The 24,519-nt window shown below is 53.5% G+C and overlaps 1 protein-coding gene and 1 non-coding gene across 3 annotated transcripts in view; both read right to left on the bottom strand.

Moving 5' to 3' along the window:
- Window positions 1–3,355: 3,355 nt before the first annotated feature.
- MIGA2 (mitoguardin 2) overlaps window positions 3,356–24,519 on the bottom strand; it is a 36,283-nt gene continuing 15,119 nt past the window's right edge. For both annotated transcript variants that reach the window (XM_035259917.3, XM_002743368.6), the window contains exons 7-16: window positions 17,860–17,977; window positions 16,514–16,614; window positions 15,837–15,952; window positions 13,489–13,561; window positions 13,175–13,261; window positions 7,780–7,878; window positions 7,297–7,431; window positions 6,189–6,242; window positions 5,398–5,514; window positions 3,356–5,124 (exon numbers count right to left, since the gene is read on the bottom strand). In XM_035259917.3, the coding sequence (XP_035115808.1) occupies window positions 4,918–5,124; window positions 5,398–5,514; window positions 6,189–6,242; window positions 7,297–7,431; window positions 7,780–7,878; window positions 13,175–13,261; window positions 13,489–13,561; window positions 15,837–15,952; window positions 16,514–16,614; window positions 17,860–17,977 (1,107 nt within the window). In that variant the 3' untranslated portion in view covers window positions 3,356–4,917. The remainder of the gene's footprint in view (window positions 5,125–5,397; window positions 5,515–6,188; window positions 6,243–7,296; window positions 7,432–7,779; window positions 7,879–13,174; window positions 13,262–13,488; window positions 13,562–15,836; window positions 15,953–16,513; window positions 16,615–17,859; window positions 17,978–24,519) is intronic.
- On the bottom strand, window positions 15,171–15,273 carry LOC118148322 (U6 spliceosomal RNA). The gene has a single exon (XR_004735088.1). It is a non-coding gene; the product is annotated as a U6 spliceosomal RNA (small nuclear RNA).

The raw sequence follows: 24,519 nt of genomic DNA, 5'->3' as shown, positions 1-24,519 counted from the left end.
ACCTCCCGGGTTCAAGTGATTCTCCTGCCTCAGCCTTCAGAGTAGCTGGGACTACAGGCATGCACCACTATACCTGGCTAATTTTTTAGTAGAGACAGGGTTTCACCATGTTGTCCAGGCTGGTCTTGAACTCCTAACCTCGTGATCCTCCCACCTCAGTCTCCCAAAGTGCTGAGATTACAGACGTGAGCCACCTTGCCTGGCCCCCATTCTAGTCTCGATGGACATTTGTGTGTTTCTCAATTTGGGGCATTAACAGTGGAGCTGCAGTGAGCACCTTATGCACAGTTTTGGATTCATACCTGTGGATTTGTACTTGTGGATTTGTTTCTGAGGGAGATGTGCCCAGGAGCCCTTGCAGGGTCCCCTGAGATGGAAGAGGTGATGCAGTCAGACCTGGCTGTTGGACAGGGGCTGCACAGTGCAGGCATGAATATGGCCAGGAGCCCCAGGGGAGGCTGCCTGAGCTGCCCGTCTCCTCTCTCTGAGCTGAGGGTTTGACCAATGATGTTCCCGATGCCCGCTCTGCGCACCCTGAGAGGCTCTGTGTCTTTCCTGTTACCTCCACAACAGCCCTGCGAGGCAGCCCTGAGTGCACCCAGCTTGTGGCTGAGGCGAGGCTCAGAGTGGCACACTATTTGCCATGGCCACCTGGCCCAGATTCAGAACCACCCTGCATCTCATGAACCAGACTGTTGGCCGCCTCCTCCCACTGCCCCATAGGTTCTCAGACAAGCCCTGAAACCCAGGCTTTTCCAGAGCTGCCCCAGGGCAGGGTCTGGCCTTTTACCTCTGGCCTTTCCTCTGGCAGGGAGTTCACAGAGAGGGTGGCCCTAAGATTAGAGGTACAGAGTCTAACTGCACCACACCCCAGCCACACTGGTCTGTGCTCAGAGTCCCAGCAAGCCCTTAGGAAACAAGGCTGTTTCCCTCTCATGGCCTCCAATATGGTTTGGCTGTGTCCCCACTCAAATCTTGTCTTAAATTGTAGCTTCCATAATTCCCACATGTTGTGGGAGGGACCTGGTGTGGGTAATTGAATCATGGAGGCAATTTCCCCCATACCGTTCTCGTGGTAGTAAGTCTCACGAGATCTGATGGTTTTATAAGGGGGTCCCCCTTTCACTTGGTTCTCTTTCTCTCTTGCCTGCTGCCATGTAGGATGTGCCTTTCACCTTCCACCATAATTGTGAGGCCTCCCCACCCATGTGGAACTGTGAGTCCATTAAACATCTTTTTCTTTATAAATTAGCCAGTCTTGGGTATGTCTTTGTCAGCAGCATGAAAACTAATACAGCCTCTTTCTCCAACATGATGATGCTACCTTCTGGGTTGAATGTTCATTCATTCACTTCAGGAAATATTTGAGTTCCTCAGTCATGCCAGACCACGTGTGGGCATCAGGGATGAAGGGAGAACACAACCAGCTGGGTGCCACCCTCAGGAAACTGCCATTTCAGTGGAGGCTGTGGAAGTCCTAGATCCCTGTGATGTCAAACTAGAAGTGACTGTTTCAGTCGTAAAAACCTGTGAGAGGAGCTGTTCATCATGTATCTCTTAGAGTAGATGCTTCTGGAAGGCAGGGCCTGGGACCCCCCCCCACCCACCCACAGAAATGGCCAGGCTCCCCTGGGCTGTGAGCTCCCCTGGTTTGCAACATTTGCTGATTTCCATGTTGGAAATCCTCTCTCTTGGGGAGGGGTGCGGTGGCTCATGCCTGAAATCCTAGCACTTTGGGAGGCCGAGGTGAGAGGATCACTTGAGACCAGGAGCTTGAAAGCAGCCTGGGCAACATAGTGAGACCTCGTTTCTAACAATATACACATAGGGCCAGGCATGGTGGCTCATAACTGTAATTCCATCACTTTGGGAGGCTGAGGCAGGCAGATCACAAGGTCAGGAGTTCAAGACCAGCCTGATCAACATGGTGAAACCCTGTCTCTACTAAAAGTACAAAAATTAGCCAGGCATGGTGGCACGTGCCTGTAATCCCAGCTACTTGGGAGGCTGAGGCAGGAGAATCGCTTGAACCCGGGAGGTGGAGGTTGCAGTGAGCCAAGATCACCATTGCACTCCAGCCTGGGTGACAGAGTGAGACTCCATAAAAAAAAAACAAAAAAAAAAACAGTAAACACATAAATATATAAAGCAAGCACACACTCTCCCCAGGGCTCGCACTCAAGCTGCTGCCATTGATGTTCCTTGCCTGGGTTGGAAGGAGATGCCCACAGCCAGCTCTGGAGAGTGGGCAGTACAAGCAGGCTCCTGCACCTCCACCACTGTCTCCACAGCACCCAGAGCAAGGCCTGGCACACAGCAGGTGCACAAGAACTATATAGCAAACAAATGAGTGAGCATCCTTCAACTCTCCTGTCTGTGCATACGTCCCGGAGCCCACTTATATTAATTCAGACCACTGTTTATCAAACACTCCGTGTGAGCCCCGCCACGGCCAAAGGCTCAGCGGACAGGATCTCACCCACCATCTGAGAATCAGTCAGGCAGTGAAGCAGGAGGAAACTCAGAGCTCCTCATGACCCGATGGAAATGCAAACAGCTCCAGGTGAGAGCATGGGGTGGTGGATGGGCGTCGGGCTGGGTTCCGGAGACCTGGCTGTCCGGCCTGGGGCTGTCATGGAGTTGCTGTACGTGCTGGGGCATACCCCCTTCCGTCTCCCATCTCCTCTTTCATCAGCAAGGGTGCTGGTCTCAGTTAACAACCACTCGTGAAACAACCACCCCAAAACCTCCTGGCTTAAAACCATCCCCATTTTACGCTCAAAGTCTGTGGTTATGCTCAGCTGGCCAGGTCTGCTGGGGTTGCTCATGGCAGCTGGCTACTCAGCCGGGTCTGTGTGGCCCAAGAGGACCTTCAAGACTGGCAATGAGCTGTGGCTGCTGGCCAGGGTGCCTCTGTTCTCCACGTGGCTTCCCCAGCAAAGGAGCCCAGGTGTCTTGTATGGCAGCAGCTACTTTCCAAGAAGCCACGTCCCAACACAGCAGAGCTCAGGCCTCTGCTAGCCAAAGCAGGTCACACAGCCAAGCCTGGCTCTGCTGTGGGAGAGGACTGGATAGGATGTGAGTCCTGAGAGGTGCAATTCTGGGAGCCTTGATTGTGACAGTCCGCCAAACAGTCCAGGCTTCCCCTTGGGGTCTTCCCAGCTCTGATCTCTGGGATTCTGAGCCTCCTGGGACATCTTGTTCTGCTCTGAGATGGGAAGTGCTCCAAGACTGATGTGGGGGGTAGGGACCAAAAGGACCCAGGAGCCAGCTTGGAGGGGCTCCCACTGGCTCTGGGCCTGCTGTGCCCCAAGAAGCACACAGCCACGCACATAACCAACATGGCAAGGTGGAAGGAGGTCGTCTCAAGTGTTTATTTGACTCACAGTCAGTGCACACACTCTACCATCCGAAGTCAGAAGCTGCGACAGTCAACTGCTACAGGCAGTGCACAGATGTGTAAACAAAGACAAATGAAAATGTCGTATCTGTTCACTGGGGAGCAAATGACGGGGCGGGGCCAAGGCCACCATTACATTCACAGCACAGGGCAAGTGCAGATGAACAGGATGTCAGGATTCAGGGTGGACGGGGGGCACAGGGTCCTTCCTGTCCAGGCAGGTTAGTGCCCAAGGATCCCGAGTCTGGGAAAGGGCTCACAGATGACGGGCCGCCCCAGCACTGTCTCCCCTCCCCTCCATGCTGCACCCTCCCACCCCCGGACCCCTTTCCCATTCGGAGGAGCAGGGCCCCGGTCGCAGGAGCCAGTCCTCTGACGCCTGAGTTTGGAAACCCAGGAGGGGAGTCTGTTTCTCCTGCAGGCCTCAACAGAATGCATTAGGGTCACAGACACCTGCTCAGGTGAAGATACTGAGAAGTGAGCCTGCCGCACTGACAGGATCCCGCGGCGTGAGGTCCTGCTAATAAAACTCTGTCTGCAGGCCCAGGGGAGGCTCTCTGCCCCCATGAGGACCTAGGAGCATTTGTGCGTTGAACTGAAGGCAAAGTGCTGAGCAGTTTCTTGTACTAATGAGGGTGGGGAAGCTGGTCCAGCCACAAACATCCTCTGACCTCCCCCAACGTGGTCCCTGGGCCCACAGGTGACAGGCCTGAGCAAATCCTGGTCAGAGTCCCCAGCTCAGAGCCTAGCACCACCCAGGGAGGTCCAGGCTCACAGAAGGGGGATGGGCAGAGGCAGGAGGACCCACCCCACCTCTGCCCGTCTTTGGTGGTGGCAAAGGTGGGAGAAGAAATGACGATCTTTGGCAGGGCAAGGGAATGTCAAAGGACAATGTCCTGGTTTGGTGCTTGGGTTTGTCCCCTCCCAGAGAGCACAGGATGGGGAGGCCCCCACACCTCTGTTCCACCTCTGGATGGCCTGAGCCTGCTGCCGACCAAGGTGGCCCTACTCTCCTCCTCTGGAGTTGCAAAGTCTCTGAGAATGTGGCCAAGATGGGGAGGCCATCAGGACAGGCCAGCCGGATGCCTGGATGCTGAGACCATGGAGCCACAGGTGGCTTCTAGCTCTGGACACTGTGACCTTCACTACAGGGCACAGAGACCCCTCCTTCACCTCTACCATCCCAGCCCCCTTGTCAGCAGCCCTGGGGTGATGAGAGCTTTTGTGGTACCTCACCTGGGGCATCCTGGCTCTGCTTATCCCAATTCTCCACAACGCCCCCCTCTCTCACTGCCTCTCTCTCCCACAGGCCCCACTGGCCACTGTCCTGGCCTCTGCTTCCCCCAGGGACTGTTCCATCCCTCTCCATGGAAATTTCCCCTCTGGGCTTTGGGGGCTCCCACATGATGGGGATGGCAAGGTCAGGGGCAACCGCCTTCAGCCACCACGGCCATCAGCCACCAACCCAGGGAAGGGAGGAAGAGCCTTTTCTCTGCTGCTTCCAGCCCACACAGCCTCTACTGCAGCTCCCCCAGGGACCCATTCTCTCGGGGCAGCGCTCCATTCAGGCCTGTGCTGCTGGTGGGGGGTACCCCAAGGTAGCCCAGCAGGATCTCGCTGCGGCGCCGGGACAGCTGCAGGATGTCGTCTGCCAGCGCGGGCACCGACGTGTAGCGCACATTGTCCAGGTCAAACATGTCCCTCAGGTACTGCACGATCTGGTGCTGCGGGAACAGGGCTAGCGTCAGGCCTGGCCCGGGCTGCTGCCCACCATGATGCCCTCCAGGTCACCCCACCCCCCTTCTCCACCACCAGAGCCCCAGCCAGTCCTCTCCACCCCCAGGCTCCTCCCTCCCGCTGCTTCCTCTGGACCCACGTGGGTCCAGCTCCGCCCTCCTTCTGGGAGCAGGCCCAGGCCCTCACCCCATTCCTGGCACCTCCCAGGGTGCCTGTGCCCAGGGCAGTGGTCAGAAAAGAACAAAAACTGCTCCGTTTACCTTGAAGAAAGCACAGACTTCAGCGAGCTGAGGCTTGGGTCCAAGGAAGCCAAAGGCTAGGACAGGGCTCACATGCTCCGATACGGAGTAGAAGTGGGAGATGAAGCCATCGGGCACCTGCAGTGGCAACAAGGCTGAGGGGCCAGGCTGGGCCCAGGTAGGATGAGGGCACCAGGCCCAGGTGTGGCATAAAGGGCCACGCTTTGGAGGTCAACTCAGCTCATGCACGTTCCTGCTGGATGGCCCTGGGCAGTGACTTGAGCTTTCAAAGCCCATTTTAACTTATGCAGATGGTAACCATGGGCCACTGTGGGAACTGCACGAGGCCGGGGTGTGGTGGCTCAGGAAGTGCCTCGAGCACGTGGCAGCAGCAGCTGGTATTAGCTGGGCAGCAGAGCCTGGCCCACAGAGGGCAACAAACCACAGCCCAGATAGCACAGCCAGTCCCTGCCTGGGAGTGAAGATGACAGGAGCCTGACTACTGGCGGGGAAGGGGCGGGGCTCTGTCTGCTCCTGGGTGTCCTGTCCCTACCGAGGTGCCTGCATCAGGCCAGCTGCCAGTCCTATGGCCACCACCCTAGGGTGTCCGTTCCCCTCCCCAGTGGCCTGCTCTGTGCTGGGCCTGGGAGGAGAAGAAGTGGGTCTAGGCGTGCCTCCTCGGAGCTCCCGGCCCTGGGAGAGGTAACAGCGGAACAGGCGGCCAGGGCCAAGTGGCTCAGCGAGGAGCTCCACTCCGCAGCCACACCACCTCACAGCCCAGCTCGGGGCTCCCGGGCTGCCCAGTTACTCACCATCAACAGCCTCCTCTTGGCTTTCAGGACCGACCAGCAAGCAGTGGCCAGGGCCTGCATCAAAGACAGGATGAGCCCTGGTGTCCAGACGGGCCTAGCCCACAGCCCCTGCCCCTGCCAGCCAGGACCAAGCCCTCCCACTCCAAGCAGGAAGATGGGGCCGGATGCCCAAGGTCTGCAGCTTCCTCCTCCGATTATGGAGTCAGACATCCCTACACTTGGTCTCAACTCTAACCTTACTGCTGGATCGTCTCTGAGCCTCAATCTCCTCCTCTGTAAAGGGCCACACACACACTCCCACCTCCTTTGGTGGTGTGGGAGCAATGGTTCCCGCCTGAACACTGCCTCTCGGAAGCCTGGGCCCAGGGAGCACAGCCCAGCTGCTGGAGCGTCACTACTGGCCTCGCTGGGGGTCCTGTGCTGGGCTGTCTCTTGCTCTGTGCCTTTTTTTCTTTTTGGTTTTGCTTTCCTCCCTTTTAACTTGATTTAACAGGGTACATCAAAATGGAAGAGAATTTATCTCAGCACAGAATGAGTGGAATTAAGGTAGGATGCAGTGACTCACAGCTCACACCTGTAATCCCAGCACTTTGGGAGGCCAAGACAGGTGGATCACCTGAGGTCAGGAGTTCAAGACCAGCCTGACCAACATGGAGAAACCCCATCTCTACTAAAAATACAAAAATTAGCCAGGCATGGTGGTGCATGCCTGTAATCCCAGCTACCTGGGAGGCTGAGGCAAGAGAATCACTTGAACCTGGTAGGTGGAGGTTGCGCTGAGCCAAGATCAAGCCACTGCACTCCAGCCTGGGCAACAAGAGGGAAACTCCATCTCAAAAAAAAAAAAGAATGAGTGGAATTAACTAAATGAAACCACACAATAGGAAGAAAACGCACACCACGCTGGTTCTAAACTGGGGCACCAGGCAGCAACGGAGCACCCTGGAGGCTTCTCCAAGCAGATTCTGGTCTCCCAGGCCTGCAGCCCCAGATGTAAGGGCTGGGGGCCCAGCCATGGTGCAAATGCCAGGGACAGATGGAATGGGGGCAGGCAAGCGCACAGACCGATGGGAGCAAGCGTGGGTCTGGGAGCAAGACGGCGACCCACCGTCTCCTTGAAGCTGTCTGACAGCCAGCGGTTCCGCAGGACGGCAAGCACTGAGGCCGGGGGGTTCTCCAGGTCCTCAAAGGCATCCATGAGGATGAAGTCCAGCACGATGTCGAAGAAGCTCATGCATACCACCTGTGGAGAGTGCCGCCCAGGAGGCTCATGCATGGCACCCGACACCACCCGTGGGGGCATCGCTGGAGCCTCGGGGCCACTTTCCAGATGGGGAGACTGAGGCTGGGGGACCAGGGCATGAACACATGTGAGGGGGACATGTCTTCCCCGCTCTGCTGTCCAAAGGGGTATAGCTGGGGCCATTACTCCCTCCACCTTGGCCTGGGGCAGGGCAGGAACTGGGGCTGTGAGCAGCCATGGAACTATCTCAGCCACTTGGAACTGAGGCAGAGCTTGGCCCAGGATGCTAGGGAGCTGTTCAGATGCAGGGGAGCCCGGAATGCCGGGGTTCAGCACAAAGCAACTCACCCCTCGGCCTTCCAGCTCCAGCCGCGTCGTGGCCCACGTCTCGGGCTGCAGGGCATAGCTCAGCATCTCCTCGTAGCTCTCCAGGAAGCCTTTGGGGCTCTGTGGGGAGAAGCACAGCCCATCCTGGTCACTGGACAAGACCCACAGGGACGTGCTGGCCTATGGATGCCAAGGCACAGCTGGGGCCCATCCCCACGCAGCAGCCACAGGAAAAGCGTGGCAGAGAAGTGTCTCCTACTCAGCACAGCATGCTTCTCCAGAGAACCAGGACACCCAGCCAGGTCAGGCTGGCTCCTCTGCTGACCACCTGCCATCTTCCAGGAGTGCCCAGTATGACAACATCATCTCACTTTGGAGGGACACGGAATGTGAGGGTTAGAGTCAGCCAGCCAAAGGTTCAAACCTCTGTGACCTTGGACCTCAGTGGGGAAAGGGGAGACGCTACAGCCTCACCCTGATAAGCCTCTTCTGGACCAGCGGCTGAGCTCGTGTGTAACGCAGTCAGTCTAGTGCCAAAGCATTCAAAACACAGCACTTAAAGCACTGCTAAGCAGTACTGAGGCTCTCGGCACACTTGACGCATCCTTCACTCTCTGGGCCCCTGAGGGTTACCTGGGGTTTGGGACACTCTTTTCAGATGTGGGTCTGCATTTATGGACATAGAAAAACACTAAGTGTCGGCCAGGCGCAGTGGCTCAAGCCTGTAATCCCAGCACTTTGGGAGGCTGAGGCGGGTGGATCACGAGGTCAAGACATCAAGACCATCCTGGTCAACATGGTGAAAACCCATCTCTACTAGAAATACAAAAAGTTAACTGGACATGGTGGCGCGTGCCTGTAATCCCAGCTACTCAGGAGGCTGAGGCAGGAGAATTGCCTGAACCCAGGAGGCGGAGGTTGCGGTGAGCTGAGATCGCGCCATTGCACTCCAGCCTGGGTAACAAGAACGAAACTCCCTCTCAACAAAAAAAAAAAAGAGAAAAAGAAAAACCCTAAGTGTCAGGCTTGTTTCTCAGCATGGATTAACTAGTGATTTTTTAAGTCTTTTTCTGTCACCCAGGATAGAGTGCAGTGGCGTGATCTTGGCTCACTGCAGCCTCCGCCTCCCAGGTTCAAGTGATTCTCCTGCCTCAGCCTCCTTAGTAGCTGGGATTACAGGTGCCCACCACCTCAGCAGGCTATAGTAGATGGGGTTTCACCATGTTGGCCAGGCTGGTCTCAATCTCCTGACCAAAGGTGATCTGCCCACCTCAGCCTCCCAAAGTGCTGGGGTTACAGATTACAGGCAGAGCCACCGCACCTGGCCCCAAATTTTTACAAAGTATTTTCATTACATTTTAAAGAAAATTTGCTGGGATGATCCTGGGCCATCCTTTGACTGCCCTAACTGAGTCCGTTTTTCTCATCGGTAAACAGTGACGATCATGAAGATATGGGCCGGTCCTCGATACCTGAGCATGCCCTACCATGTAATGTCCCCAGGACACACCCATTCACACAGGAGGACACCCATACATGATGAGGTTTTGTGGTTACCCCACTGACACCACGTTGAGCGAGTGGCCTGATGCTACAACCCTGGTGTCTGGGCTCACATCTGCCCAGGGCTGGCATCTGCCCAGGCCAGGGCTGGGCTCCATCCTAATAGAGCCGAATCAGTTACTGCTTCAGTCCCAGGGCTCGGTGCAGGCTCTGGAGCTCAGGGGCTGCTAAACAGCTTCTGTTTGTTTTTCTTTTTCTTTTTCTTTTTTTTTTTTTTGTGCTCTGTCACGAGGCTGGAATACAGTGACATGATCCCAGCTCATTGCAGCCTCCACCTCCTCCTGGTGTCAAGCAGTTCTCCTGCCTCAGCCTCCTGAGTAGCTGGGACTACAGGTGCTCACCACCATGCCTGGCTAACTTTTGTATTTTTAGTAGAGATGGCGTTTCACCTGTTGGCCAGGACGGTCTCAATCTCTTGACCTCATGATCTACCTGCCTCAGCCTCCCAAAGGGCTAGGATTACAAGTGTGAGCCACTACACCCAGCTACGGCTTTTTTTTTTTCTTTTTTTAGACGAAGTCTCGCTTTGTCACCCAGACTGGAGTGCAGTGGTGTGATCTTGGCTCACTGCAACCTCTACCTCATGGGTTCCAGCTATTCTCCTGCCTCAGCCACCCAAGTAGCTGGGACTACAAGCGCACACCACCACACCAGCTAATTTTTGTATTTTTTAGCAGAGACAGGGTTTCACCATATTGGCCAGGATGGTCTCGATCTCTTGACCTGGTGATCCGCCTGCCTCAGCATCCCAAAATGCTGAGATTACAGGCGTGAGCCACTGCGCCTGGCCTCATTTGTTAATAAAACCAAAGTCCCACACCGAGAAGTTGCAAAGCGGAGCTCCCCAGAGGGTGGAGCCCTGGTGCCCACCTTAGCCTTCTTTCACTTGCTCACTCACTCAGCTTCCTGCGGAGGCCCACAGAGACCCGGCTAAGGGCTCAGGCTGGGTCCAGGCCACCTGGCTTCAAATCCATCTCTACCCCTCACTTGCTTAGTATCCTGGACAAGCCCCCTTCCCTTCCTGGGCTCAGCACCCTCATCTACCCAGCAGAAATTGCAGTGAGGCTTGAATGAACTACCTGAGGTGAAGCACTGAGCACACACGGAGCACTGCAGGTAAACGGCCGCTGCTGGGGGCAGAATTATCTGAGGAGTGCTTATGCAGTCCCTGCCCTGTGGCAGGCCCTGAATGGGGCACACACCTGCGCCAGGAGAGCTCCAGCCCTGGCCCCCGTAGAGCTCACTGAATAACAGGAGAGGAAGGACAAGGCAGCCCACAAGCAGGAGGCAGGTGGTGAGGCTACACCGCCACAGTGAGCCCAGGGCTTCTCTAGGGTCTCAGGGAATCGGGTGATGACTTCCTGGGACAGAGATGGCTGGGGGTACTCAGAAGACAAGTGACCGTGGAATAAGGGAGGGAGGAAGACAGAGAAAAATTGGAGTGGGGGGCTTCCAGACACTGTGTCCCACCTCCTAACCTGGGTGCTGGTTACACAGGATTTGTCTTTCCTTTCATTAAATCCTGTAGATATGCTGGGCATGGTGGTTCACGCCTATAATCCCAGCACTTTGGGAGGCCAAGGTGGGCGGATCACCTGAGGTCAGGAGTTCCAGACCAGCGGGGCCAACATGGTGAAATCCTGTCTCTACTAAAAATACAAAAATTAGCCAGCCGTGGTGGTGCATGCCTGTAATCCTAGCTACTTGGGAGGGAGGTGGAGGTAGAAAAATCACTTGAACCTGGGAGGCAGAGGTTGCAGTTAGTCAAGATCGAACCACAACACAGCAAGACTCCATCTCAAAAAAAAAAAAAAAAATCCTATAGATACTTTTGTTTTTTTGAGTCAGGGTCTCATTCTGTTGGCCAAGCTGGAAAGCAGTGGTGCAATCATGGTTCACTGTAGCCTTGAATTCCTGGGCTCAAGCAATCCTCCCATCTCAGCCTCTTAAATTGCTAGGATTACAGGCGTAAGCCACTGTGCCCAGCCAAATTCTATACTTTTTTACAGTCTTCTATGTGTATTTCACAATAAAGTTGTTTTCTTTAAAAATAAAAATAAAAAAAAATAAGGCCAGGTGTGGTGGCTCCATCTGTAAGCCCAGCACTTTTGGAAGGCTAAGGAGGGCAGATCACCTGAGGTCAGGAGTTTGAGACCAGCCTAGGCAACATAGGAAAACCCAGTCTCTACGAAAAATACAAAAATTAGCCAGCTGTGGTGGCACATGCCTGCTGTCCCAGCTACTCAGGAGGTTGAGGCAGGAGGATGGTTTAAGCATGGCAGGTGAAGGTCGCAGTGAGCCGAAATCATGCTACTGCAATCCAGGCTGGGCGCAGAAGCGAAACTGTCTCAATAAAAAAAAAAGATTGAGCAACAGTGTTCCTGGTATAGAGACCAGCACATGCAAAGCCCAGATCAGGCAGCAAGTCTGGTACACTAGAAGGCCCTTCAGCCAGACAGGATGAAGCTCACAGGGCAGCAAACACCAAACAGAGCTTGGCCTTTGCCCCAAGGGCAGCAGGCACAAGCGAGCGTTGTAGGTGGCTGGCTACAACCAGATAACGGGTGAGAAGCAGACGTATGGGGTCAGATGTGTGTTTTACGGTCATCTCTCCAACTGTTTGTTCAAAAGCTGTGTCAAACCCAGTAAAAAAAAAAAAAAGACAAGTAATCAATCAACAAAAAATTATGCAACCTTGCTGGGCGCAGTGGTTCAGGCCTGTAATCCCAGCACTTTGGGAGGCCGAGGCGGGTGGATCAACTGAGGTCAGGCGTGAGACCAGCATGACCAACATGGAGAAACCCCGTCTCTACTAAAAATACCAAACTAGCCAGGCGTGGTGGCGCATGCCTGTAATCCCAGATACTCGGGAGGCTGAGGCAGGAGAATCACTTGAACCCAGGAGGCAGAGGTTGCAGTGAGCCGAAGTCGCGCCATTGCACAACAGCCTGGGCAACAAGAGCAAAACTCCATCTCAAAGAATAAACAGAAACAAAAATTATACAACCTCATCAATAATCAAAGATGCAAGGAAACACCCTTATCTTGCTGGCAGCAACATAAGTTAAGGCCTTTTGGAGGGCAACTGGCAATATCTGCCAGCCTTCTAAATGTCCAGGACACAGAAATGCGATATCCATGCTTTGCCCCAGAGAAAACCTCTCAAGAGAGCCCTGTAAGGAAGATTATAGCAGTGATGTCTGTGACGGTGAACACTAGACAGCTCAGGGGTCCATCCAACAGGGACTGGGGTCATCGTGTGGTGCTCTCCACACAATGGAACACTCCACGGTTGGGGAAAACCCCTCCCCGTGCTGGCGTGGAGAGATGCATGTCATATGCTGCTACACCCCAGAGTAAACTGCGGGACGGTAAGTAGGCAAAGGCTTAGAAATGGAATAACAGCATCCACGGTTGAGAGTCTGCAAAATAGAGTAGGAGGCACACACATCAGCCTGTGCACAGGGGTTCCTCTGGCAGGTGGGGTTCAGGGGTACCCTCTGTGGTTTGCATTTTATTGTATTTTTATTTTTTTTGAGACGAAGTCTAGCTCTTGTCACCCAGCCTGGAGTGCAGTGGCGTCATCTTGGCTTACTGCAACCTTTGCTTCCTGGGTTCACTCCATTCTCCTGCCTCAGCCTCCTGAGTAGCTGGGGTTACAGGTGCATACCTGGCTAATTTTTGTATTTTTAGTAGAGACAGGGTTTCACGATGTTGGCCAGGTTGGTCTCAAGCTCCCGATCTCAGGTGATCCACCCACCTTGGCCTCCCAAAGTGCTGGGATTACAGGCGTGAGCCACCGTGCCCTGCCAGGTTTGCATTTTATAATCGCCCCCTATCCCACCCCCGCTACCTTCTCAGCCTTGGTCATCAGGCCCATCACCATCTGCCGGCCCACTTTCCCGAAGAAAAGCTGGTTACTCTTGTCTTCCAGAAGCCCCTGGGGAAGGAGGGAGGGAGAGAAGTGAGCTGCTGGCATGGCAGTCCCTCAAAGCCCATGAATAGGGCCACAGAAGAAGCCAGGTAGGTTGCCCACCTGCCACAGAGGAGCCCATGGTAGGAGCAGGACTAGCCAGGGACCAGGAGGCCACATACATGCCACACAGCCGTGGCCAGCCTGATCGCCCCTCACCTCCCACCCCCTCGGAGCCCCCAGGCCACACCCACCTCAAAGGCCTGCCGCACACAGTGCAGCTTGGCCAGAAAGTCCTGGTCGCTGTAGCAGCCCAGCAGCTCCGTCCTGAGGGGAGGACAGATGGCGTCACACAACCTGGTCCCTGCCCAGTGATGCCCCGGGGGGTCAGGTGGCACCTGAGTGGGGAGGGGAGAGGCTCTGGCTCCAGACCTGGCCTTGGCCCTGCCTCAGCCTGGCAGTGTGACCTCTGGCTGGTGCCTACCTCCCTTGAGGCCTTGGTCTTCCTAGGCTACAGGACGAGGCTGCCTGGATGAGATATGAGGACATGTCAGCCTCTCAGGCACTGGGTTACAGAGATGACCGAGGCCTGCTTAGGCCACAGCCTGCCCCACACTTCATTGGCAAAGGACTGAAATGGCCAAACTGTCTCCTGATGGCAGATGTGGTGAACCACCCAGCAGAGTGGCGACTCTTCATCCAAATCACCTCGGCTTCAGCCACTGTCTGATTCATTCCCGGTCAGCGAACTTTTTTGTTGTTGTTTTTTAAGATGGGGTTTCACCATGTTGGTCAGGCTGGTCTTGAACTCTCAACCTCAGGTGATCCACCTGCTTCGGCCTCCCAGAGTGCTGGGATTACAGGCGTTAGCCACCATGCCCGGCCACTTTTTTTTTTTTTTTTTAAGGAGTCTCACTCTGTCACCCAGGCTGGAGTGCAGTGGTGCCATCTGAGCTCACTACATCCTCCACCTCCTAGGTTCAAGCGATTCTCCTGCCTCAAACTCTCAAGAAGCTGGGACTACAGGCACACACCACCGCACCCCACCTACATTTTATATTTTTAGTGGAGATGGGATTTCACCATGTTGGCCAGGTTTGTCTTAAACTCCTGACCTCAAGTGATCCTCCTGCCTTGGCATCCCAAAGTGCTGGGATTACAGGCGTGAGCCAGAATGTCTGCCCAGTTTTTTGGCTTTTTTTTTTTTGGAGATGGAGTCTCACTCTGTTGCCCAGGCTGGAGTACAGTGGGGTAATCTCCACTCACTGCAGCCTCTGCCTCCCAGGTTCAAGCGATCCTCCTGTCTCAGCATCCCAAGTAGCTAGGACTGAAGGTACATGCCGCCATGCCCAGCTAATTTTTATATTTTTAGTAGAGATGGAGTTTGTACCATATTGGCCAGGCTGGTCTCGGACTCCTGACCTCAGGTGATCTGCCTGCCTCGGCCTCCCAAAGTGCTGGGATTACAGACGTGAGCCACTGCACACAGCTCCGGTTAACTTTTAAACACACATACTGAAATCCGCAAGCCATGATCAAAAAGCCAAGTTCTCAGGCCCAGCGCAGTGGCTCACGCCTGTAGTTCCAGCACTTTGCAGGGGCCAAGGTGGGTGGATCACTTGAGGTCAGGAGTTTGAGACCAGCCTGGCCAACACAGTGAAATCCCATCTCTACTAAAAATTAAAAAAAAAAGTTTTCAGTCTCTTATCATACAAAAATGTTAATTTAAGATGGTGAAGAGGCCTAAATAACCACAGACAAGGAAACTAAGGCTAAGAGAAGTTAAGCAACTTGTTCCAGGCAGCAGAACTTGGAGGCGCCCGGGTCTGTCTGTCCCCACAGCCTGGGTTCCTGACTCTCCTTTGGAGGAGCTGCCTCCAGACACTGCACTTAGGACCAGTGCCTCCTGTGTGGCTGGACCCCCTGAGAATTTACTTTTTATATGGAATGCTTGGGATATCTGTGTGTCATCCTTGCACCGGGACCGTGCTAATCTTCTCTGTACCATTCCTTTTTTTTTGAGACGGAGTCTTGCGCTGTTGCCCAGTCTGGAGTACAATGGCATAATCTCGGCTCACTGTAACCTCCACCTGCCAGGTTCAAGCAATTCTCCTGCCTCAGCCTCCTGAGTAGCTGGGATTACAGGTGCGAGCCACTACACCCAGCTAATTTTTGTATTTTTAGTAGAGAAAGGGTTTCACCATGTTGGTCAGGTGGATCTCGAATGTGCTGCCTGCCTCGGGCTCCCAATGAGCTGGGATTACAGGCATGAGCCACCATGCCGGGCCCATTCCAATTTCTGTTTTAGTATATGTGCTGTAGAAGCAAACAGCCTCTCAGAATTTAGAACAGGTATTAACTATTGTTCTTAATGAATCATATTCATTTGTTACTGTCATTATTGATACCAGACCTGCCAGTATGGGTCTATCCAGGCCCTCTGCAGCTGGGTGAGGAGCTGTCGCCGGCTCACCACAGACCCCAGGCAGCCTGGACTCACTCAGGCTGAGTCCTCACCAAGCACCACTGGCTTCTCCACCTCCCACAAGGGCCAGGGTCACCCACTGCCTCCTGTCCCCTCCCTCACTCCACCGCTGCTCACCTGAGGGTCCGGCAGGGCACTTTCCCCTCCTTCACCAGCTGCAGGGCCTCCTCGTAGGCAGCAGCAGGTCTGGAGAGTGGGATAGGGTAATCTCCAGCCTGCAGGGACTCGAAGAGCTGGGGGAGGATGCAGAGGAGGGAGCCGGGGAAGCCTGGGTGAGCACCATGCTGTGGCTAGAGGGGACCTGCTCATCGGGCAGCCACAATGGCCACCTCAGGTGCCTGCCTACTACAAATCTCTCTGAGGGGATGTCGGAGGGAACTGGCCAGGAGGCCCCAGTTTGAGCCCAGCTCTGGCCCTTAGCACCCCCATCTCCAGGGCACCTTCCCAAAGAGGCCACCTAAAGGGCACATGTACATGTCCTCCCGTGCCTGATCCACGTGCCCATGGCAGGAGACTGAGGCCAAGCAATGGGCACAGTGGTCTAGAGGAGGGAGAGGCTAACACGGCTGGAGCCCTTCGGGGCACAACCCCTGCTCTCACCCACAGGACAACGGCCCCGATTTCTCAGCCCTCCCCCAATCCCCGACAGCTTCAAGGAGGCCCGTGGGAGCATCCAAATTCTGCTCCTGTCGGAGGAAATGCCTCCACTTTCCCATGACCCAGTGCCAGCCCCATGAGCCTGTAGAAGGTGAAGCCTTCACCCCACCCCAGGCTTGGTCCCCGCCCCAAGTCACCTCAGTGGCGGAGAAGAAGGAATCCTCTGAGGTCAGGCTGTCCTCGTCGTCCGGCCGCAGCCGCAGCGAGCCCTCGGTCAGGGGCAGCATGAGGGTCCTCTCTGGGAAGAGCGGCGAGAGAGGGAGGGGCTGAGACTCCGAGCACAGTGCTCAGCAGGAATCCCAGTACCCAAAGCCCCCACCAGGCCCAGGGGAGGCTTCATCCCAGGTCTGTGATGCCCATGCTCAGGGGCAAAGCTCTGACATGCTGAGTGTTTCTGTGTGAAGACACTGGACTCGTCGCCTCAGTGAGTGACCTCCTTCAATCCCCACGGCATCCTCAAAGGCTGTCAGCCTCAGGTGTGGGCCCTCAGCTGGTGAGCGGCTCTGCCAGGCTCACAGGTCGCACTGCTAGACCTGAGGTCTGAAGGCCCCCCAGCTCTGCAGGGGAGGACTCTGCTGTGCTGTGTGGCCCTGGACAAGCCGCCTTTGTCCTCTTGACAAGCTGAAACTCAGCCACTGATACCAAAGGCTCGAGAGAGTCCATGGCCACTCACCTGGGCTTCCCCTCCCTGCTCTGCCAAGGGCTGAGGGGTGTGGACCTCTGGGGTGCTCAGGGAAAGTTTGGTGAGCAAGCAAAGGCCACAGACCTGCAGTGGGGAAGGTCCCCCCAGCCCTTTCTGCCATGTAGGGAGGCCACAGGAGGCAGATTCCTCCAACAGAGAAGCCACACGGAAAGCAGGTGGGGAGAAGCCAGGGAAGGACTCGTGGCTGTCCCAACCCACTCCAGTTCTGTGTCCCCACTGGCAGAGGCAAGGATCTAGACCCTTGGGAATCTGATACTATCCCTGACAGGGCTGAGTGCACAGGGAGAAACCCAGGGGTCATTCACTGCAGGGGTCCAGGACACGGCAGGCACAGAGACGACAGCGGCTATTTGGCAAAACAACTTGGTTTCCCTCAGTAATGTCACATTTGACCTCAACCCACCCAACAACAGAGCTCTGGTCTTGACCCTTGGCCTGCTCTCAGTGAGCCTCCCAGGAGGCACCCCATCCATCCACGCAGTTTGAGCCGCAGGAAGGGACTCGAAGAGAAGGCCTGGGAGAGCCATCGGGGAGATGCTGTCACATGAGCCCCAAGGTCGCACCCAAAGGGGACAGGGCCAGGTGCACTCGCTGGGGATTCCCAGGGCCTCCCTTCACCTGTGCTCCAGCCTGCCATGGAGAAGGGAACACCTCAGTTTCCCCATCTGTGCAATAAGGTGCTGGATCACGTGAGGTCCACACCCTGGTCCTCGCACCTTCTCCCCACCTCCATCCCTGCCACCCTCCGTGCCCACTCCACCTGCGCCAGGCCCAGCTCACCGAGGTCCAGCAGCATGCTGTCCGCAGGGAAGGTGGAGCCGAACTCCTCCTGCAGGTGGTAGGCACGGTGCAGCAGGGACTCCAGCTTCTCTGCAAACTCCTTCCGCTGTGACTCTGGCTGCCGTAAAAACCATGAGCCTCAACTCAGACCCTCCAAGCTCTCCGTGAAAACAGCCCCTTCTCCCACCCCAAGGTCCCTGGGGAAAGGGGAGAAGCTCTGGGGCTCAGCAGCTAAGTACAGAGGCTCCAGAAAGAAAGAAAGAAAGTAGAGAGAGAAAGAGAGAAGAGAAAGAAGAAAAAAGACCTTCACTGCTCAATACAGGAGCCACCATCCACGTGTGGCAGCTGAGCATGGGAAACCTGGACAGTCCCAGAGTCTAAATGCACACCAGATTCCAAACACCATACCAAAAAGCGTAGCCCATCCCAGGAATCTTTTTTGTTGATTACACACTGAAATGATCACATTTTGGATATACCAGGTTACATAAAGTACAGCTGATCCTTAAAAATGGTGGACTTAGGGTACCTGTGCCCACACAGTTGAAAATCCACGTAAAACATTTTTTGTTTTTCTTAGAGAGGGTCTCATTCTATCGCCCAGCCCACAGTGCAGTGGCACAATCACATCTAACCACAGCCTCAACCTCCTGAGTTCAAGTGGTCCTCCCGCCTCTGCCTCCATAGTAGGTAGAACTACAGGTATACATCACCATACCCGGCTAATTTCTGTTTTTTGTTTTGGTAGAGACAGGGTTTTGCCACGTTGCCTGGGCTGGTTCCAAACTTATGGGCTCAAGTACTCCTCCTGCCTCAGCCTCCCAAAGTGCTGGGATTACAGGCGCCTGGCCCACAAAGAACTTTTGACTCCTCCAAGAGTAGAGGGAGTTATTAGTACATTGTTAACTACTGATAAATAACCTACTGTTGACCAGAAGTCTTACTGAGAACGTAGTCAATTAGCACAAATTTTCTATGTTCTATGTATTATATGCTATATCCTTACAACAAACTAAGCCAGAGAAAAGAAAATGATATTTATTTTTTCCCCAGAGGGTGAAAGGGGTGGGAGGGTTGGGGGAGGAGTCAATAAAATGTTATTAAAAAAAATCATAAGTGGCTGGGCACGGTGGCTCATGCCTGTAATCCCAGCACTTTGGGAGCCTAAGGCGGGTGGATCATGTGAGGTCAGGAGTTCAAGACCAGCCTGACCAACATGGTGAAACCCCATCTCTAAAATACAAAAAAATAGCCAGGCATGGTGGTGTGCACCTATAGTCCCAGCTACTCAGGAGGCTGAGACAGGAGAATTGCTTGAACCTGGGCAGTGGAGGTTGTAGTGAGCCAAGATCGCACCACTGCACTCCGGCCTGGGTGACACAGTGAGACTCCATCTCAAAATTAAAAAAAAAGAAATCATAAGGCAGAAAAATAGACCGGGTGAGGTGGCTCACACTTATAATCCCAGAACTTTGGGAGGCAGAGGCAGGAGAATCTCTTGAGCCCATAAGTTTGAGACTAGCCAAGGCAACATGGAAAGACCCCATCTCTACAAAAAATACAAAAATTAAGCCGGCATGTGCCTGTACACCCAGCTACTCAGGAGGCTGAGGTAGGAGGATCACTTGAGCCCAGGAGGTTGAGGTTGCATTGAGCTGGAATGGCGCCACTGCACTCCAGCCTGGGTGACAGAGCAAGACTCTGTCTCAAAAAATAAATAATAAACAGGCCGGGTGCGGTGGCTCACACCTGTAATCCCAGCACTTTGGGAGGCCGACGTGAGCGGATCACGAGGTCAAGAGATTGAGACCATCCGGGCCAACATGGTGAAACCCCATCTCTACTAAAATACAAAATTAGCTGGGCATGGTGGCACACGCCTGTAGTCCCAGCTACTAGGGAGGCTGAGGCAGAATTGCTTGAACACAGGAGGCAGGGGTTGCAGTGAGCCAAGATGGTGCCACTGTACTCCAGCCTGGAGCCTGGTGACACAGTAAGACTCTGTTGAAAGAAAGGAAAGAGAAAAAGAGATAGAGAAAGAAAGAAGAGAGAGAGAGAAAGAAGAGAGAAAAGAAGAGAGAAAGAAAAAGAAAGAGAAAGAAAGAAAGAAAGGAAAAGAAAAGAAAAGAAAGAGAAAGAGGGCCAGGCACAGTGGCTCACGCCTGTAATCCCAGCATTTTGGGAGGCCGAGGCGGGTAGATCACGAGGTCAAGAGATCGAGACCATCCTGGTCAACATGGTGAAACCCTGTCTCTACTAAAAATACAAAAAATTAGCTGGGCATGGTGGTGTGTGCCTGTAATCCCAACTACTCAGGAGGCCAAGGCAGGAGAACTACCTGAACCCAGGAGGCGGAGGCTGCGGTGAGCCGAGATCACGCCATTGCACTCCAGCCTGGGTAACAAGCAAAACTCCATCTCAACAAAAAAAAAAAAAGGAAAGAAAGAAAGGAAGGAAGGAAAGAAAGAAAGAAAAGCAAATCACTGGGTCAGGCACAATGACTCACACCAGTAATCCCAGCACACTGGAAGGCCGAGGCAGGTGAATCACTTGGGCCTAGGAGTCTGAGACTGGCCTTGGCAACATGGTAAAACCAAAAATACAAAAATAGCCAGTTGCATAGCCTGGTCTCAAAACAAATAGATAAATAAATAAGAATAAAATTTAAAATAAAATTAAAGGCCGGGTGTGGTGGCTTACACCTGTAATCCCAGCACTTTGGGAGGCCAAGGCAGTGGGATGACCTGAGGTCAGGAGTTTGAGACCAGCCTGGTCAACATAGCGTAACACCATCTCTACTAAAAATACAATAATTAGCCCAGTGTGGTGGTGCGCGCCTGTGATCCCAGATCCTTGGGTGGCTGACGCAGGAGAATCAGTTGGACCTGGGAGGTGGAGGTTTTGGTGAGCCGAAAACTGCACTCCAGCCTGGGCGACAAGAGAGAAACTCCATCTCAAAAAAAAAAAAAAAAAAATATATATATATATATATATATATATATACATATACACATACATATATCTCTACCTCCCAGGTTCAAGTGTCCAGGGTCCTGCCTCAGCCACCCAAGGATCTGGGATCACAGGCATGCACCACCACACTGGGCTAATTTTTGTATTTATAGTAGAGGTGGGGTTTCCCCATGTTAACCTGGATGGTCTTGAACACCTGACCTCAGGTGATCTGGCCACCTTGGCCTCCCAAAGTGTTGGGATTACAGGCGTGAGCCACCACACCTGGCCCAAATTTTAACTTTTTATAATAGATGTGTGGTTTTTGTTTTTGTTTTTTTTCTTTTGTGAGACAGAATCTTGTTCTGTCACTCAGGCTGCAGTGCAGTGACATGATCTCAGCTAACTACAACCTCTGCCTCCTGGGTTCAAGCGATTCTCCTGCCTCAGCCTCCTGAGTAGTTGGGATTACAGGTGCCTGCCACCACACCCAGCTAATTTTTGTATTTTTAGTAGCAACGGGGTTTCACCTTGTTGACCAGGCTGGTCTTGAACTCCTAACTTCATGACCTTGTGATGTGCCTGCCTCGGCCTCCCAAAGTGCTGAGATTACAGGCGTTGAGCCACCATGCCTTTTTTTATTTTTATTCTTTTGTAGAGATGGGGTCTCGCCATGTTGGTCAGGCTGGTCTCAAACTCCTGACCTCAGGTGATCCGCTCACCTCGGCCTCCCGAAGTGCTGAGATTACAGGTGTGAGCCACCAGCGTTTTTGTTTTTTTTTTTTGAGATGAAGTTGTATTCTTGTTGCCCAGGCTGAACTGTAATGGCACATTATCTGCTCATTGCAACCTCCACCTCCTGGGTTCATGCGATTCTCCTGCCTCAGCCTCACTATGTTGGCCAGGCTGGTGTCAAGCTCCTAACTTCAGGTGATCCCCCCACCTTGCCCTCCCAAAGTTCTGGGATTATAGGCGTGAGCCACTGTGACCAGCTGATCTGTGTATATTTTATGTTAGTAACTTATAAAGCCTAGTATCTACATATATTTTATGCATTTGTGACATGTCTTTTTCCTAATTCTTTCAGTAGCTCCAGGCTAAGCGGGTTCATCTGTGACGTTTTTTAAATTGTCATAAATTTCCAAAACATTCTCCTATATATTTATTGAATATAATCTGGCCAGGTGCAGTGGCTCATGCCTATAATCCCAGCACTTTGGTAAACCAAGATAGGAGGATCACTTGAGTCCAGGAATTCAAGAGCAGCTTGGGCAACATGGTGAGATCCTATCTCTATAAAAAATACAAAAATATTTACCGGGCATGGTAGTGGGCACGTGTAGCCCCAGCGACTCAGGAGGCTGAGATGGGAGGATCGCCTGAGCCCACGATCACATCACTGTACTCTAGCCTAGGAGACAGAGCAAGCCCCTATCTCAAAAAAAAAGAGAAAAAAGAAAAAAAAAAAAAAACCTATGTTGTTCAAAGGTCACATGTATATTATTAAAATTAATCTTGCCCATTACTTTGTGCTGTTTACTGTGGTCTATAGGAAATATTAAATGTCGCATGTGGCTTTCCACAGAGTAGCACTGCTCTAGAGCCACACATGCCTGGATTCAGATTGTGGCACTAGTTCCACACTGTGTGACCTCAGGCAAATAATTTCCCCATTCCAAGCCTTGCCTTAGTCTCTCTGTCAAGGGAAATAAGAATGCTTTCTCTTATTGCTTGAACCTAGGAGACGGAGGTTGCAGTGAGCCAAGATTGCACCACTGCACTCCAGCCTGGCACCTGGCGACAGAGTGAGACTCTGTCTCAAAAAAAAAAAAAAAACAGTGATTTCTCCTAAGATCTCAGGGAAAACTTAAAGAACATACGTAGGCAAAGCACTTCACACAAGACTGGCCCGTGGTGGCCACCAGTAAGTGTAGCTCTTAGAATAAATATTGTAATTATTACTTTATTTTATTTTTTTTTTGAGATGGACGCTCGCTCTGTTGCCCAGGCTGAAGGGCAGTGGTGTAATCTCAGCTTACCACAACCTCCACCTCCTGGGTTCAAGAAATTCTCCCGCCTCAGTCTCCCAAGTAGCTGGGATTACAGGTGTACACTGCCAAGCCCAGCTAAATTTTGTTTTTTTAGTAGAGAGACAGTTTCACCATGTAGACCAGGCTAGTCCTGAACTTGACCTCAAGTGATCAGCCCGCCTCCGCCTCCCAAAGTGCTGGGATTACAGGAGCAAGCCACCTCGCCCAGCCTGTAATTATTACTACTGAGGAAGAGTTTGACCCCCAGAAGCTCCTGGGGTGCAGGCAGCATTGCAGTAGACACAGTGCCATCCAGGAGGAGCCGGGCTGGAGCCCCTGTTTGCATTAACCGTGCATGCTTAGGAAGGCAAAGCGTTGGGCCTCTGAGCCCTCCTCTGCTGCATGGGCATGACCCGCCTGGCGAAGTACAGTGCCTGATACCAGGGGGCAGCAAGGGACAGGTAATAATTGTTGTAGTGTTGTTGGAGCGCAAAGTGAGGAGGACTCCAGCGCTGTGAAGCTCTGGGGTCATGGGTTATCGCCAGCAGCCGCCACCCTGACTAAGCAGCAAAGGGATGGCCGCCTGGGAAGGAAGCAGGTGGCCGGAGAACACTGGCAGAGGCCTAGGGTGGGAGAGGAGTGGTGGGAGGATGGTCTGACGGGGAGAAGGTTCACTCAGCACTTTGCTCCAAAGAGTGCACAGCATCCTGTGGCCTTGATGTCTTGTTCCTACCCTTGGGCCTCCAGGTCGAGGCAAAGGAAGAGGGGGCACGCCTCCCTGCACCCCTGAAGCTTCTGGGCTGAGTGCTGAGGGGACGCATGATCCAGCCTGACTGTTTTCCACAAAGGCTGCCAGAGCCTGCACCTGCCTGTAACTGGACCTGTGGGGAGGAGACGAAAGCCGAGGCCACTGGGGAGAACTGGTCAGAAGAGCTCAGAGAGGGATGGAAATTATGGAAATGGCAGCCATTTACTGAGTGCCACCCTGGGCCAGGTGCCTCACTGTTCAGCCTCACAGTGTCCCTCTGAGGCCGGGATCACTAGGACCCCATTTCACAGGTGAAACGCAAGGTTAAGTGGTCCCCATGGCCAGCAAGAGCCTGGCAGAGCTTGGATGCAGCCCCAAGCCTACAGGACCCCAGACCCACTGCCCCTTTGCTCAGTTCTTGGGCAGGGCCAGGACCCGCCCTGTGTGGCCAGCAGAGCCTTGCAGTTTTGGCACAAGTGTGTGTCACTGTGAAAAGCTCTCAAGTAAGGTAATGGTTCTTAGATGTGACATCAGACGCACACTCAACAAAAGGGACACACAGGCCGGGCACGGTGGCTCACGCCTGTAATCCCAGCACTTTGGGAGGCCAAGGCGGGTGGATCACGAGGTCAAGAGATGGAGACCATCCTGGTCAACGAGGTGAAACCCCATCTCTACTAAAAATACAAAAATTAGCTGGGCATGGTGATGTGCGCCTGTAATCCCAGCTACTCAGGAGGTTGAGGCAGGAGAATTGCCTGAACCAGGAGGCAGAAGTTGCGGTGAGCCAAGATCCTGCCATTGCACTCCAGTTTGGGTAACAACAGCAAAACTCCATCTCAAAAAAAAACGAAAACAAAAGGGAAAAACAGATACCTTCACCCTCAAAAAACTGTGCTTCAGGGGGCTCCAGCAAAAAAGGGGGCATCC

Source organism: Callithrix jacchus, chromosome 1, assembly GCF_049354715.1.
Source record: "Callithrix jacchus isolate 240 chromosome 1, calJac240_pri, whole genome shotgun sequence".
NCBI classification, from domain to species: Eukaryota; Metazoa; Chordata; class Mammalia; order Primates; family Cebidae; genus Callithrix; species Callithrix jacchus.
This window is presented reverse-complemented; position numbering and strand designations above follow the sequence as displayed.